A 16,785-nucleotide genomic window follows, 5' to 3' on the forward strand; every position below is an offset into this window, starting at 1 on the left:
GTTACTTCTTTGAGAGATTTCCAAACCTTTAACTTTTTATTATGTTAGCTGATGCTAACATGGGCAGAAAAATTAGGTCAACTGAAGGAGAGATGGAGAAAAATAAGGTGGAAAGAACTTTAATGTTAGTCCTTTCTTCTGGGACTGCTGATGAACCAATCAAGAAATATTTACTGAGTAATGAGCTGTAATATTCATTTAGGGTCAAAGTTGCTTCTAGGGTATGCCATGTATATATATCAAGAATGTGTTCAGTTTGGATAGCCAACTTTATAAACTACACAGTATCTAAGATAATAAAAATTACACAGAAACTCATGCCTATGAAGAGACCTGTTTATTACTGATAACACTTCATTTGGCTAAAACCACACGAAAACCACACACACAAATACTTAAATGCAAATTCTCATAGGCAGTACTTATGATACACCCTGGTGTTTTTGCAAGGAAAAACGAGAAGATGTTGACAGAAACTATTAAAACAAGGGCACAATTTTGAACTACTGCTACACAAAAAAATAAATAATTCTTAACTGCATATATTTTATCTGGCATATTCAATGATGTATACAAAGAGTTTGTTTTAGCCTATAACACAAGGCCTCATCATATACAGATGCAACTCTTGTTTGAGTGGTTCTTGTAAGATATATGATGAATCATAACACTGAACAAAAATATACCAAACAGTATCAAATTAGTTGTGACTCACTTGGAAAGCAGCCCTAGCAGGCTCATAATGGCACTAATACTAATGATATTAATTAAGTCTACACAGACACTTTCTTAGCCTTCTTGGCCAACATCTTGCTTTGAGTGTAAAATACTAGGCCTTACATACAATTTCGAAATAGGAATATGCTCTTCTCTCTCCGAAGAAACAGGGTATTTAAGGGTGTGCGTGCTTAACAAACTTCAGTACTGAGAACTGTTTTAAAAGCTGAATCAGAAAATGAACATTTTCGATTGTTTCCTAAACTATTTGTTTCTTTAAAATAAAATCCCATAATTCCTATTGTCACCCATTAAGTACTCTACAACAGGTAGAGTACTAGGTGGTGTGGAGATGAAAAAATAATAAACCATGACGCTTGCTCTCAGGGAGCTGATAGTCAGGTGCCCCTTCTTAGTCAAGGAATGCCAAAGAATTAAACAGAACAAACTGGCCAACACCTCTGGCTATATTACAAGGTTCAGTGGTAACATAACTGTTTCAGGTCACTTCAATTTGGCATTAATACTTTCAAAAGTCAGCTTCTAAAGGGAATATCCTTGGTATGTGTTATGTTTATATTTCTCACACTAGAGTCAGTGCGGTACCCCCAGGGATATGCAGCAACTGAGGGCGGGGGGCGGGGGAGAAAACTGAGAGCCCATGTGATAAACACGGTGCCTCTTTCTGGCAGCACCAGTTTCCATGAAGACTGAGGGAATCATTTTTATACTAAAACAGTTTTATTATGGAGAATGCAAAATTCACTTACATTTTTAAGAGAGAACACGAAATTTCATGAGTGGCAGGCTGCTTCTGATTTTGCTCTCAGGCCCCTTCCCCTACACATTCATGCTCCTCTGCTTGAGGATTATGCTGGTGGAAAAATTTGAGAAGCAAACTTTAGATATGTCACTTTGCCCTTATCTTGGTCACTTTACTCATTCTTCTATGTTCTCTTTTTTAAGTACACAATCGTGAATTAACGAACAGATGTCTTAATGAATATAACAGTATGGTGAATATTTAAAGTAACCAATGGTAAACACTAACTTTGTTTCAAACTGGGAGTAAAATCAGGCTGTGTAAAGAGTCAGACAATGAGAGACTCTCTTCTTTCCACTTAGTCTTCTTATGGCTTAGGGTAAGATGCTTTGAGGGACAAATGTGAAAAAAGATTATCTCAGATCTTGTGCTTTGGATGCCCAAAGTACAAGGAAACCTGAAATAGAATGCTAGATCAATTGACCATTCATTTAGGTTAGTATGACTCTTTCTTCCTCAGTTTCTAGAGCAATTTCAGAAAACAAGTGAATTGTAAAAGGCCATTATAAATTAATATATAGTAGTATCCAGAAAACCAAAAAAGGTTATGCAATAGATTTAAAATTACTTCTTACAATGTCTTAAATATTTTCACAATAATAACAAAATAACCCAAAGTCCATAAACAGAAACAGCTTAGGAATAAGTTTAAAGCATTCTGAATGAATACAGTTAAGATCACTTATCAGTGAGGTAATAGGACAACAGCTTTTCACAGTAACAAAATGTGGGAGGGCACCTAGGGAAAGAGGGAGGTAGAGAGAAAAAAGCATAAAACAAATTTATCCAAGCAGAATTTGGATTTTTCAAGCATCACAAACATCAGTGGAAAACATCTAAGAGAAATACCAATAGCAGCAGTTCGTAGAACATTTCTCCATTAAACTCCAGCTAATATCTTTGTTGCATCAATTCCAGAAGCAACTTGCTTAAGAAATTGGAGGTCTATTCCCTATATAAAGATATTCCAAAGCATCCAACCTCTTAGAACCTTCTGTCTGCTGAAGTTACAACATCCAAATAACAATAATTTATATTTAAAACAAACCTCTCAACTATCCTATAATGCTATACATTCTTCAAGATGAACAAAATTGTGTTCACGTCTCACCTAATTTGCAGGTTAAATTAAGCAGGTCTTTATACAATGAATAAAGACTGCACTCATGCATCTACTATTCAACATACACAAAAACTATCTTGTGAGCTAAATTCTTCTAGGTATGGAGTGAAACTGAAATGTTATTTTCAGTGCTCTTTATGACATCATCTTTGTTCCAACCTGAGATTTAAAAAAAAAACAGTATTGGAAGGAACCTTAAAAAGGCATTTAGTATACCCCTTTAATTTTAAAATGTTTAATTTTATTAAAAAAAAACCTTATTCCCTATTATTCTGTCCTTGATGGAGATGGAGAACAGTTTGTCATATTATCAAACTTCCTACTTTGAGTTCTTCAATAAACGATTCAATTAATAATTCAAGAGTTATTAAACTATCTCAACAGCTCTCTCCCCTCCATAGTTAAATGATCTTAATCCTTTGAACTTTTTCTCATGGATCTTATTTCCCAGTCTATATTTCATTCCTTTTTATTTCTGCTATATCCTCCCCTCCCCAGTTCCCATATGATCCTAAAATACAACATCCTAGCAGGAACTGAATCAGTGAGAGAGGTACTTTTCCTCACCTCCTCAAAGGCCTCCCTGGTCTCTTTTTAGTGGTCACTAATAGAGGAAAACAAAAGCATCACTATCTGCTCATCATAATAACAAGTAAACACAAGTAAACAACTTGCCCACAGCCAGTTCACTCCCCACTTTTTGGGTGATAAGTTTGCCCTTCACACGAAGCATTTCCTGTGCCACCTTACTGACCTTTCTATTGTTATTTCTACTGTTTATTTCCAGTGCTTTGATCTTGCCCCATTAATTCTTTCCTTTTCCCCAAAGCTCTAGAAAATACCAGTTTTGATTTATACACTCAATGAGAATGCATTCATTTCCATGATATTATTCATAAACAAAAAGATAAACAATGTAGATCCTAAGGCTGAGACCTACCGGCCAGTACTTCTGTTTCCCTTGGTTGGCTGGGGCTACTGAATTTATTCTGTTAGGCAAGTGTACACCCACTATGTCAAGTTCTTGTTAAATATGCTTAGACAGACTCGAGAGCTTGGCTAGAATCAAATAATTCCCTCAATCTATACACTTCAGGAACATTTGTAAAATTTTGTTAATTTTAACTTTGGATTTTTAAATTTTTGAGATAAGAATCCAAGCCTTAATGACTTTTCACCTTGATTAAGATGACTCAAGTGTTGCATTATATTAAAGCACTCAAAACTGTTCTATTTATAATAGAATGACAGTATGACACGACTTTAGTGATTATGAATGAGCTATTGTATCATTTTAGCTCAACTTTGTTCTTCAGTCACTGAAACACAGATACTAAAACCCAATATACATATTTTTCATATATATATATATATATATGTAGCATTGTTCATACCACTTTGTAGATTATAGGCCATTTCCTAAATTACAGTCTACATTCCCAAAAGCAAATAAAGCAAAAAATTCTACACATTTCGTCTTTAGTGCAAAGCCTTTGAAAACAAACTCATTCAGAAATAGTGCTCTACATTTAGCTCTATTATCTACAGTCACACAAGACTCAGCTACAAGAAAGTAAGGAAGGAACAAATTAACAATAGTGCCAATACAATAATTTGAAACTCACGTCTGGATTATCTGGATTCAACCAAATGTTAGCTGCAATAAACCAAACCATGATTTAATAAATATTCTAGTCAGTTCAAATTTTATATTATTATTATTATTTAGGAAATAAATTCTCTCATACTAGTTATCGCCCATAGGCAATTTGTTTAGTATAATTACGTACATCCAAGGCCTCATTATTGTTACCTCTTAACTATACCACATGTACTAAGTACTCTGTGAGCTATATAGGATAGGATACACTTTAAGAAGATTAAACAACACTTCTCTATTAACTCTTTTAGAAGATGCAGAATCAACTAAAAATGACCTTCCAAAAAATTTTTTTTTCCACACTAAAAAAGATAAATAGTATTCTTGCGATCAGAAATTCTACAGAAGTCAGCAAGATGTTAGGATAAATTGGACTTTAGTTTTATTTATTTATTTATTTATTTATTTATGGCTGTGTTGGGTCTTTGTTGCTGCGCACAGGCTTTCTGTAGTTGTGGTGAGTGGGGGCTACTCTTCGTTGTGGTGCGTGGGCTTCCCATTGTGGTGGCTTCTCTTGTTGTGGAGCACGGGCTCTAGGCATGCGGGCTTCATTAGTTGTGCCTCGTGTGCTCTAGAGCACAGGCTCAGTAGTTGTGACACACGGGCTTAGTTGCTCTGCGGCATGTGGGATCTTCCCGGACCAGGGCTCAAACCCGTGTCCCCTGCATTGGCAGGCGGATTCTTAGCCACTGCGCCACCAGGGAAGTCCTGGACTTTAGTTTTAAAACATGTAATTTTAGTGTTTCATAAGATCTAAAATCTGGATGTTTTATTTCTTAGTAAAATGAGCATCACTTCATGTGATAAAGAAATAAATATACTTGTAAAAATGTAATTTAAAGGTTAGGCTTTTAAATAAATTCACAGCTCCTTTCTTAGTTTGGATATTTTTCTTTACTTAGAGGTTGTGATAACTGACATAATTCTAACATGAAGATCCTTAACTACAGTTACACTGAGCCTGCTTTTATTGAGATTTTTACCTACATTCATAACACTTTTAAATCAACAAACCTATTTGATATAGAGGGGAAGCACCTATATAGTTTGGAATATTTTCTTAAACTGTCTGCAAATTAACTGATTAAATTATATTCAATGCAAGAACACTATTTCAATTCAAACCATGCCCTGAGAAGGCACTGAGAAATTTGACAAGAACCAAGCCACTAGGAATGTTGCCACTACTGTTTTATGTTCGGTAAATGTCAGAATTTTAAATACATACAATAAATTTACACTGCACCAAGAGCACCTGAAACAAAGGTGCTGAAACCACATATTGTAACATCTGTTCTAAGCTAGAAATGCTAAATACCTCATTTCAAATACTCTAATTTGTAAGTTAATACCTGTGATGTAACAATGACACTTTTCCACAGTATACCGGGAACAGTGCCATTTTCTTGCCAATTCTATGGATTAATTTCCTTAACTAATTCTACAATTATATAGCATTTATCTGCCTTAAAAAAAAACGTGCTATACACAATTACAAGAATATGGAACTAAGCTTAATCACACTTTACTAAGAAAACTCATTTGTATTGTTTTGTTTCTGTTGAAGGAAGAACGACGTGTTACCATAATACTTTTAATGTAATGACTTTTGTTCAAGATTATGAAAAAATTTGAATCATTTCTCTCCAGACCATTTCATTTCAAATGTATACAGTTTGTTTAGTCAGCCAACCAAAAAGAAAGAAAGTAAAAGGAAAAAGATAACTCGGCCAGATGAGACAGAGAGAGAATGCTAACTCGAGTTCAATGCATGAAGTTCTTGGTTGTTCTGTTCCATGGGCCAGTGCAAAGCAATGACGTACTGGTGAACACTACACAGAACGCCAGGTCAGTCCATTTTTCCTGGGCTCAAGAAAATTCTCAATCAAAGCTTCAATGAGTTTCTTCAATTCCTCTTCTAGTAAGGCAGTGTCACTGAGGAAAAAGGTTAAGAGTTTTGAAGTTCTTTATTTTCATAGCCTTAAAACAACTGGTAAACGAAAGAGAAATTCCCTCAGTTAAAACAAAACAAAACAAATCGAGACCAAAGGTGGGAAAAGGGGAATCACACACACAGAAAACACCATTATCACAAACTGAAATTGAACTGCATTAAAAGGAGTTCCTTGGTACATGAAACATGGATGAGTTATAGTATATCTAAAGATTTCTCCTGAATCAGATAACTTAATGGCTTAGAACACCAATATCAGGTATTAAGATAAAATGGCTTCCTGAGATGTGACTAAAAAAATGAGATGTTAAAAAAAAAAAAAAAAGATGTTTATAAAATAGCAAGTATTCCCTTCAAAGTTATCACCTGAAGAGGTGCCACTGCCCAGAACATTTCTAGGAATGCCTCTTTAAAACTGCCTTCACAGTCATTTTACAAGCTACACAACAAATCAATTTTTTTTACTTTAATAATCAACCTTCATTCTTAACCAAAGATAGCATTATTCAATATGTTTTACTTCACACTCTGCTCTGAATGACTTCAGGAGGTCATTTTTTCCCCCAAAGGAAATAAAATCTGCTCCTAAACACAAAGATTAGGGAAACAGTAAATAATGTAACTTGGGCTCTGAAGGCAATTCCAAAAAAAATCTCCTTCCCAAATACATATTGATCAATGACAACCTTATAGGAGATACTACTTATGAAAGTTTAAAAAGTTTAAATACCCTCTGAATATATTATTAAAGTCAAGTTAATTTAGTCACAATTTACACTCCTAAAAGGATATTAATTGGCCAGATTAAGTCAAATCATGTTACATGTAGAAAATAAGAATTTGGCAATAAACAAACTACTTGTTGATCAATTCTTTATGTTCATCAAGAGTTAAAGCTCAGGGCTTCCCTGGTGGTGCAGCGGTTGAGAGTCCGCCTGCCGATTCAGGGGACGTGGGTTCGTGCCCCGGTCTGGGAAGATCCCACATGCCGCAAAGCAGCTGGGCCTGTGAGCCATGGCCGCTGAGCCTGCGCGTCCGGAGACTGCGCGTCCGGAGCCTGCGCTCTGCAACGGGAGAGGCCACAACAGTGAGAGGGCCGCATGCCGCAAAAAAAAAAAAAAAAAAAAAAGACTTAAAGCTCAGAGAGCCTTCCCAAGAATATAAATTCACTAAAAAATTAAAATTCAGTTCCCAAATAATGCAGCCTCTTTGGAAAACAGTCTGGCAGTTCCTCAAAAACCTAAACATAGAACTACCATATGACCCAGCAATTCTACTCCTTATATATATATATATATATATATATATATATATATATATATGATATATACCTAAGTGAAATGAAAATATACGTCCACATAAAAACTTGAACACAAACATTTAGAGCACCATTATTCATAATAGCCAAAATGTGGAAATAACCCAAATGTCCATCCTCTGATGAACGGATAAAAAAATATGGTATATCCATACAGTGGAATATCATTGAGCCATGATAACAAATTTTTTAAAAAAGGAATAAAGTACTGATTCATGCTAACATGGATGAACCTTGAAAACATTATGCTAAGTAAAGATGTCAGTCACTAAGGACCACATATTGCATGATTCCATTTATATGAAATGTCCAGAAGAAGCAAACGTGTAATGACAAATAGTAGATCGGTGGTTGCCTAGGGCTGGGAAGGAGGGGAGTGGAGAGTGACTGCGAACAGGTATGGGGTTTCTTTCTGAGGTGATGAAAATGTTCTAAGCTTGATTATAGTGATGTTTCCACAACTCTGAATATATTAAGAAACACTGTTGTATACTTCAAATGGCTGAATGTAAATTACACCTCAGTAAAGCTTTTATATATATATAATATTTAAAAAGTCAATTCTCACCTCTGGTCAGGTGACGCACACATCTCTGCATAATACTTTATCTTTGGTTCTGTCCCACTTGTCCGAAGAGTAGCAACACAGCCATTTTGAAAAGAAAACGTAATCATTTGGCTGTTTTTACTCACAGGCAGCACCTATGCACAAATGCAACAACAGCTCAATTACACTTGGTACCTTTCTTGTTTTCAAGAGTTGTAAAGTACATTCCACTTATATGAGGTGTGTAAAGTAGCAAAATTCATAGAAAGAGAAAGTAGGAGCGTGGTTGCCAAGGGCTAGCAGGAGGGGGAAATGGAGACTTGTTTAATGGGTATAGAGTTTCAGTTTAGCAAGATGAAAAAGTTCTGGAGATCAGTTGCACAACAATGTGAATATGGTTAACACTACTGAACTGTACTCTTAAAAATGGTTAAGATGGGGCTTCCCTGGTGGCGCAGTGGTTGAGAATCTGCCTGCCAATGCAGGGGACGCAGGTTTGAGCCCTGGTCTGGGAAGATCCCACATGCCGCGGAGCAACTAGGCCCGTGAGCCACAACTACTGAGCCTGCACGTCTGGAGCTTGTGCTCCGCAACAAGAGAGGCCGCGACAGTGAGAGGCCCGTGCACCGCGATGAAGAGTGGCCCCCGCTCGCCGCAACTAGAGAAAGCCCACGCACAGAAACGAAGACCCAACACAGCCAAAAATTTAAAAATTTAAAAATGGTTAAGATGGTAAATTTTATGTGTTTTTTTAGCTGCAATTAAAAATTTAAAAATATTTTTAAAAGAACTGTAAAATACAAAAGATTACATGCATAATAATTCACAGCTGTACCATTTACTAAACATTTATAATTATACAGGCACTGGATTATATACCTTACACACATGATCTCCAGGCCTCAACAATAATCCTGCAAAGTAAATATTACTGCCAATTTACAGACAAGGCTCAAGGAGAATAAACGACCTGTTCAAGGTAATCAGCTAAGTGGCAGAGCAAGAAGTTTAAGCCAGGTCTATTTGTCCAAACATTAAAAGTCCAAACTGCCTCTACGTTTGCAAAGTGCTTTAGAATTTCAAAGCACTTTCACAGATAGTTTATCAGTAGTCTCCAAAGCAGAGTGCACATATCCTAGAGGACAGGCAAAATAACCCACTGGAGTGCAAAATATATATCTATTTTTTTTAATCTAAAAGTTAATACATGAAATGAAGCTTTATTGGGGTTTCCCTGGTGGCGCAGTGGTTGCGAGTCCACCTGCCGATGCAGGGGACACGGGTTTGTGCCCCGGTCAGGGAAGATCCCACATGCCGCGGAGCGGCTGGGCCAGTGAGCCATGGCTGCTGAGCCTGTGCGTCCGGAGCCTGTGCTCCATAACGGGAGAGGCCACAACAGTGAGAGGCCCGTGTACCGCAAAAAAAAAAAAAAAAAAAAGAAGTGAAGCTTTACTGACATTAAATATATGGATTAACACTGGTACTCTTCCTGGATCACAAATCAGTCTGTGAAGGTATCTCAAGGGACCCATGGCGGTTGTACTAGGGCAGAAGGGTTGACAGTGGTGCCTTCCCTCTAGCGAGCCTGGTCCTCTCCGTGAGACCCCTCTCTCAGTCAGTGGTACTACTAGTTGCTTAAGACAGAGACCTTCCTTCCCTCTTTTCCACTCACAGGCCATCAACTAGCAAGTCCTGTCGATTCTATCCTTTATTTAACTCAATTTTGTCTGGCTCTCTCCATCACTACTACTACCATTCAGGCTCCCATCATCTCTCATCTGGATTACTGAAACAGCGTACTAACTGATCTCCCTGCCTGGAAGTCTGCCCCTCTCTAACCCACTCACTGCACAGGCCATTCTTCTTTGCACTCCACACTACAGCTGTAGAGAATTCCTTGTGGTTCTTTGAAAGAAAACATGCCTTCTCACCTCCAGACATAGCACTTGCTGCTCCCTTTGCCTGAAACATCCTCTGTTCCTCCCACATCTGGATAACTCCTACCGAGACTCTAGGACTCAGCTCACAGAAGTCCTCTGCAAAGCCTTCTGTAAGCCCCTCAAATCTGAGTAAGGGTCTTTCCTATGCTCTTCCATGGCACCCTTATGTACCCCCAGTAGCCCTTATCATTTTGTAAAGTAACCACTGTTTACTTGACCATTTCCCCACTAGACTCCTGAGTGTAGAAACAGTGTCTTTGTCATTATTGTATTGCCAGTGTGCCTGTGCCTGTAGCAAAGAAGGGTTTTAACAAATGCCTGTTGAACACACAGTTAATGCCAATCTGAAGTTGGAGAAGAACGAACTCAGGAAGTCTTTGACAGTCACTGTGTGTGACCTTAGGGGATTAACAAATATCTACACTATGAGTCTTACAAAACTGTTGTAAGCATCAGTGGAGAATAGATAGGAAAGCACTTTGAATAACAAATATAAACTTTAAAGGGATTCAAGAGGAAAAAAGCAACACACCAAGAACTATTCTAACCACAGCAACATTAGAGAAATAAAAAGAAGCAAAAAATTTGGTTCTTTTCAATTAGTTTACGAAGACAGAAAAATAGATACACACATATGTGCACACAGAATGACAACTGAGAACCAATTTTTGTTGACTGGATGAAAATACACAAAGGGAATATGGGTAGTATTCTACATAAAAGGCTTGCAGATTTCCCAAAATATATTATGCGCCTAGAAGCTTGAGACAACATCAGAAATTATAAATAGAAATTTAGGCTAATAATTGTAATCATAACAATAACAAAATAAATATAATCAGCAATCTATAGGGCTTTTAAATATTAGTTGAGCACCCACTATGTAGGCAGGAGCTTTGACAGGCATAAAGCTATGTTAGAAATGGATCTGCCATGAACAAGACAATGATAACATAAGATAGAAAGTGATAAATGACAAGAGGAAGGCACAATATATAATGAAACCTCAGGAGGACGATATCGGATTATGGGACCTGGAGGGTATGTGGAGGAGGTGACATCTGCATGAAGTCTTAAAATGGCTAAAGTGTGGATATGCAGCAGTAGGAAGAAAAGGTAGACTGAGGAAAAAGCCTGAGCAAAAATAGAAAAAAAATTTTTAATGTATATATGTAAGAAACTATAAATTATTCCATCTGGCTGGAGGTATAGGGAATAAAGTTGAAAAAGGAAGTTAAAACTAGAAAGATGAATAGCTTTGAAATTATAAGCATTTATTTATTTATTTATTTTTAGGTGCTAAGATGATTAGGTAAAACATTAAAATTTTTTTAAATTTTAATTAAAATTTTTTTTATTAGATTCTTTTCCATTATACGTTATTACAAGATATTGAGTATAGTTCCCTGTGCTATACAGTAGGTCCCTTTTGGTGATCTATTTTATATATAGTAGTGTATATATTTTAATTCCAAACTCCTAATTAATCCCTCCCCCACTTCCCCCTTCATAACCAAAAGTTTGTTTTCTATGTCTGTGAGTCTGCTTCTGTTTTGTAATATGCTCATTTGCATAATTTTTTTAGATTCCACATGTAAGTGATATCATATGATAAAATTATGAGCTTTTAGACTTTATTTTCAACATTATTTAGCAGCACCACACCTTTCCCCTCCCTCCCTTTCTCTTTCTGTCTCTCTCATTCTCCTTCCCACTCCCCACCCACAAGGGTAGCATACACTTGGGGGAGTGATGAGGACAGGATGGGCGTCAGAGCCAGTTGGTGAACTTACAACTGCTCTGGAGAAAAACAATGGACCCTAGTTTCAAGAAACTCACAGGCTTGACCTTCAACTATTTTACATAGTATGAATTATTACAAATTGTTGAAAATTAAAAAAAAATAGGTACTTACTGATTTCTTATTAGGCTGGCTGCTATCATATCCAGTGGTAACATCTCGTATATGCAATATAGCAAATGTCCCACAAAACTTTGGGTATTCTTTTGGAGAATCAAAATTGCGAAGCCTTTCAAATATACTTTTGATGGTAGTTGGATCATAACACAAGAAATACGAAGTTTTTGAAATATGATAACCATATCTGCACAGAGATTTAAAGTGTTAAAATCAGATTTCAACTCACTCTTTCGAAAAGTATGTATTAAAGATAAGCCTATTACAGTGTTATGTAGAAAGTGGCAGTCCTTAATGCAGACAATTTTAGTACTTTTTAAAAAGGAATGACTATTCCTCAAAAATAAATTTAGAAGGTTAAAAGTAGCACCAAAAAAATAAAAAAATTAGAATGCCAAATTCCTAATAGTAGAACTTACTTTTCATAAACCTTAATCAGTTGTTGTTTCAATGTTATATTCATGGTTTCCAGGTAAGATGCCATCTCAGCAACAACAACGGCTGCACTCACCCCATCCTTATCCAAAACTGAAGTTCCACACAGAAAACCTAAGAATTAAAAACATCTTTAAAAAGAAGGAAAACATAAGCTTATATATAATTTAATAGTTTTACATTTCTTCAGAAGGACGAATGAATTTAAAAGCCTAGTAATAAATGAAACCCACCTATACTGAAGGTATTTAGGGGACCTTTAAGGTCCTTTTTTTTTTTTTTTCCCCCGATGAGAAATGTATCTACACATTTCAGAGTTCACGGTGGTTTCTTTTTAACTCAAAATGCAAAACCAGATGACAAAAACTCCTCTGTACATAATTAACTATATTTTAAAAAATGCTCTCATTCAAATTTCAAATATTTTAATATTTACTACATACCAATAGACTCTTCAAATGCAAAAAGGACTTCTTTCCCATTTTCCAGGAGGTCTTTTATCCTACTTCCAATCCATTTAAAACCTGGTAACGTTTCCTGAAATGCAGAGGAGGCTATTCTAGTTAAGTGACTCTCTCATAAAAATACATATTAGAGAAAAGCCTGTCACTAAATGCACATAACACTTCCATAGTGATCTTCTGTTATGGTCTTCACCACAAAGATTTATATAGTGGTAAACATATAGTCATAAAGGGCATGGATACACACACTGTTGTGACTGATGACCTACCATTTTATCAAGCACAGAAATAGGTGATGTAATCCACCAAATATAATCCAATAAGTGGTGATGCATACAGTCACAAAGTAACATAAATACACACATATATTATGATCATCTGCTATTTATCAAGCACTGTAACAGGTGCTTTACATTATTATCTTTTTTAATGCTCACAAAAACTCTGTTGCTGAAACAGAGGCTCAGAGGTTCAGTAAATTTGCCCAAGATTACACTGCATATAAGAGATCGAGGCAGGATTCAATTACACGGCTTCTTAGAAATTGTCCTTTAAGCTGTATTATAATCACTAATATAAAAGTGCCTATGAAGGTTGTAATTTAGTCCATCTGATTAATCAAAGGCATTAAAGCTTTTTAATGATACACTTTAAACATTATCACAACATATACTTGAACCAAGTGTACTTTTACCATAACAGCATGGCCCAAATAAAACCATCAAAAAGTGACTAAGTCCTTCTTTGGAAATTAGATTTGAGGACTTTTCATCTGATGAGCTACTGTTCATTTTAAAGACATGAACTCTTTTAGAGTCAATAGAAAGAGCATGTAATACACAGTGACTCTGGAGCTCTCCATTACTAATTTAAGATTTCTCATTCACCTCTCTACCTCCTCACTGGGAAAAAAAAAAAAGCCAAAAATCTCTGCAGCACCCCATCCCCAACAAAAACAAGGAGGCACATTTATAAATAGGTCTTTAGAATCATGTTCTTTTTTCTCTTTTGTGTTCATTATACATTTTTCTTCCTACAAGGAAAAGGTTAACATTAGAGTAATTCAGAATTTTAGGTTTGAATAAATTTTCAATTTCTTCTGTTTTGCTATTTGTACTTTAGAAAGCCAGAGACTGGAAGTTCTATTTCATTAAGGAAGGTTCAATTTTCTTTTAGTTAGCCAATTAGTGTTAAGACCTGTAGCTTGATTGTGGCTCAAGAAAAGTGCCCAGCGGTGACTTTTTCACTGATATTTGGCAAAGTTGGCAGAGGAAAAGTAACTTAATTGGCATCAGTCCCAGTAGCTATAAAAGTGGTCAGTTTAACTGCCCGAGGCTCACAAAGGTTAATGATCTGTGCTGAGAGAGAGTCATTTGTTTTTTGGATGTAGAATCACTGGGTCTTAATTTGCAATCTAGGAGACTATTTAAAGTTTCTTAAGACTGAACTTGAAGAGCCTAAACATGCAGTCAATGACATCTACAATTTTTTGGAGTGAAGTTTATGTGATTGATGAGGTCACTCGGAGCCAGATTTTCTCAGTATGAAAGCCAGATACTGTTGTATGGAATAGTAAACATTAAAGCAATTTTTAAAGAACGTCCTATCTTAGTTTCAGAAACTCACATACAGGATGAATTTGGCTCAAGGTTACTAAACAATCAAAAAGATTAAGAAAGTGTTAACAGGATTAGAAAAAAAGCGGGGATTAGAAATGAAATCAATAAAAGTCAGTTTTGGTGGGAAGATGGCTTTAATTTATAGAGATAGGTTTAGAAAAGGAGCACAGAGATATTATCTATTCTTACTTCAAAGTGAAATCCTTCTTTTAGTGCAATTGCCTTCAAAATTTTGGAAGAGACTGTGGTGGCTAACATATAAATGTTCTTCACATCAGCATTTCTTGATTTATTTTTCTTCCAGCAATCAAACATCCACCACCCAAACAAAGCTGCCAACTCATTCCCTGTGAAAACTTTCCAATCACCACTGTAGAGAGAATGAAAATTCAAGTCAAGACCTTTATAACTTCTCATTAAAACTCCTTGACCCCAGGACCTACAAATTACCATCATTCACACAAGAAAACCCAAAAACTACTGTATGGGATTTTTGAGAAAACATTTACTACTACGTCTCTAACTGACCAGGGAGAGCTTAGGGTAGGAATGGCAGCAAAGTACTTTGAAAAATTATTATGCTGTTATGTTTCTTTTCTTACTTAATGAGAAATATGTTATAATATGATGTCCTCTTTATGGAAAGACATTTGTCACCACATTATAATGGCAAAAATACACAGCAACCAAAAGCACCATGATTAGGAAATGATTACACTAATAAAGCAATCTGTTGGGATACTATGCCAGTTTAAAAATGAATATTTTAAACAATATTTAAGGACAGAGAAAAATGCTCACAGTACAATATTAAGTGGAAATAATCAAGATACAAAACTATATATAGTATGATTACAATTTTATAAAAAACAAATATATCTTAAATATTTGAATAGAGAAAACATAGGGAGGAAATGTCAAAATATCAACCTAGGTGGTTATCTCTGGATAGTAGGCTTACGGGAGATTTGTTTTCTTATTTTTTTTTTATTATTTCCAATGAGCCTATAAGACTTAAAATCAAAAACTATTTTTCAAAGTTTAAGCTTTTAATCAAATAAGAGGTTCTACTTACTTCTCCTGAAGTTCTGCCACTGCCAGTCGGTCTGCATCAGGATCTGTGGCTAGCACTATCCGGGCATTTTCTTTCTCTGCCAGTCTCAAAGAAAGTTCCTGAAATGGTGACCCAAAAAGCTGGATTGCATTGAAGATGTTAAATTCAATGTAATATTCCTAAATGTGGGCACTATGTTAGTGATATGAATTCTAGAAGGAACATAGTTTGGCTAAATTGTTTTTTTTACTTTATTTTACTGAAGTATAGTTGATTTACAATGCTGCATTGATTTCTGCTGTACAGCAAAGTGATTCAGTTATACTTTTCATATTCTTTTCCATTATGGTTTATCACAGGATATTGAATATAGTCCCCTGTGCTATACAATAGGACCTTGTTGTTTATCCAGTCTATATATAATAGTCTGCATCTGCTAATCTAGTTTGGCTAAATTTAAAATAAGCCTAGAAGTAGGGATATCCACCATAGAGATTTCAAACAAAACAGAATATATGGCTCTAATATAATTTAAAAGATGTAAACTAAAGTGGTTTTTGCTTTTGTAAGTAATCTTTGAATTGTCAAAGAGTTCTGGCTATATGATAAAGTTTAATACACTAATAATAATTTAAATATAGAAAAAATATACCAGCACAGATTCCCCTTCTTCAGGATTTGGGCATTTAACAGTAGAAAAGTCTGGATCAGGATCTTTTTGTTCTGGTACTGGAATTGGAGGCTGAAAACCAAATACTTGAAAAGCCAACTGCACATAGTCATGTCCAACTCCATGAAAAGATGTATGTACAAATTTCAAGGTGGTTTTTGAGTTTAATTCCCTGTAAAGGAAAATATCATTCAGTCCGTATCATAAAACTCACTACTTGTGGTATAATTAAAATAATCTAGAGAAAAAGCTAAAATTTATTTTGCTAGAATAAGGAAAATATACTCAACAAGCCATGATATTTTCTAAAAATAGTGTTAGCTATTTATGGAATAGTTACAGAAATATAGAAATAGGTAAGGAAAAATCAAATTTTAGAGGAAATTTCCTTACCTTATATAGAATGAATACATCTATTCAGCTATAATTTTTAACAGCTTTATTGAGAGGTAATTAATATACTATAAATTCATCCATCTATAGTATACAATTGAATGGCTTTCACTATATTCACAGAGTTGTTCAACCATTACCGTAATCAAT

At 35.5% G+C, this 16,785-nt stretch overlaps 1 protein-coding gene across 2 annotated transcripts in view; it reads right to left on the reverse strand.

Moving 5' to 3' along the window:
- Window positions 1-332: 332 nt before the first annotated feature.
- The window catches only part of PGM2L1 (phosphoglucomutase 2 like 1), a 71,082-nt gene continuing 54,629 nt past the window's right edge, over window positions 333-16,785 (reverse strand). The window contains exons 7-14 of one of the 2 annotated variants that reach the window (XM_060160000.1): window positions 16,225-16,414; window positions 15,594-15,691; window positions 14,708-14,888; window positions 12,879-12,972; window positions 12,420-12,549; window positions 11,998-12,187; window positions 8,164-8,297; window positions 333-1,591 (exon numbers count right to left, since the gene is read on the reverse strand). In XM_060160000.1, the coding sequence (XP_060015983.1) occupies window positions 1,558-1,591; window positions 8,164-8,297; window positions 11,998-12,187; window positions 12,420-12,549; window positions 12,879-12,972; window positions 14,708-14,888; window positions 15,594-15,691; window positions 16,225-16,414 (1,051 nt within the window). In that variant the 3' untranslated portion in view covers window positions 333-1,557. Of the gene's footprint in view, window positions 1,592-4,622; window positions 6,259-8,163; window positions 8,298-11,997; window positions 12,188-12,419; window positions 12,550-12,878; window positions 12,973-14,707; window positions 14,889-15,593; window positions 15,692-16,224; window positions 16,415-16,785 lie in introns of those variants that run through there. The other variant, XM_060159999.1, reaches the window with a different exon arrangement.

This window comes from Lagenorhynchus albirostris, chromosome 9 (assembly GCF_949774975.1).
Source record: "Lagenorhynchus albirostris chromosome 9, mLagAlb1.1, whole genome shotgun sequence".
Taxonomy (NCBI): Eukaryota; Metazoa; Chordata; class Mammalia; order Artiodactyla; family Delphinidae; genus Lagenorhynchus; species Lagenorhynchus albirostris.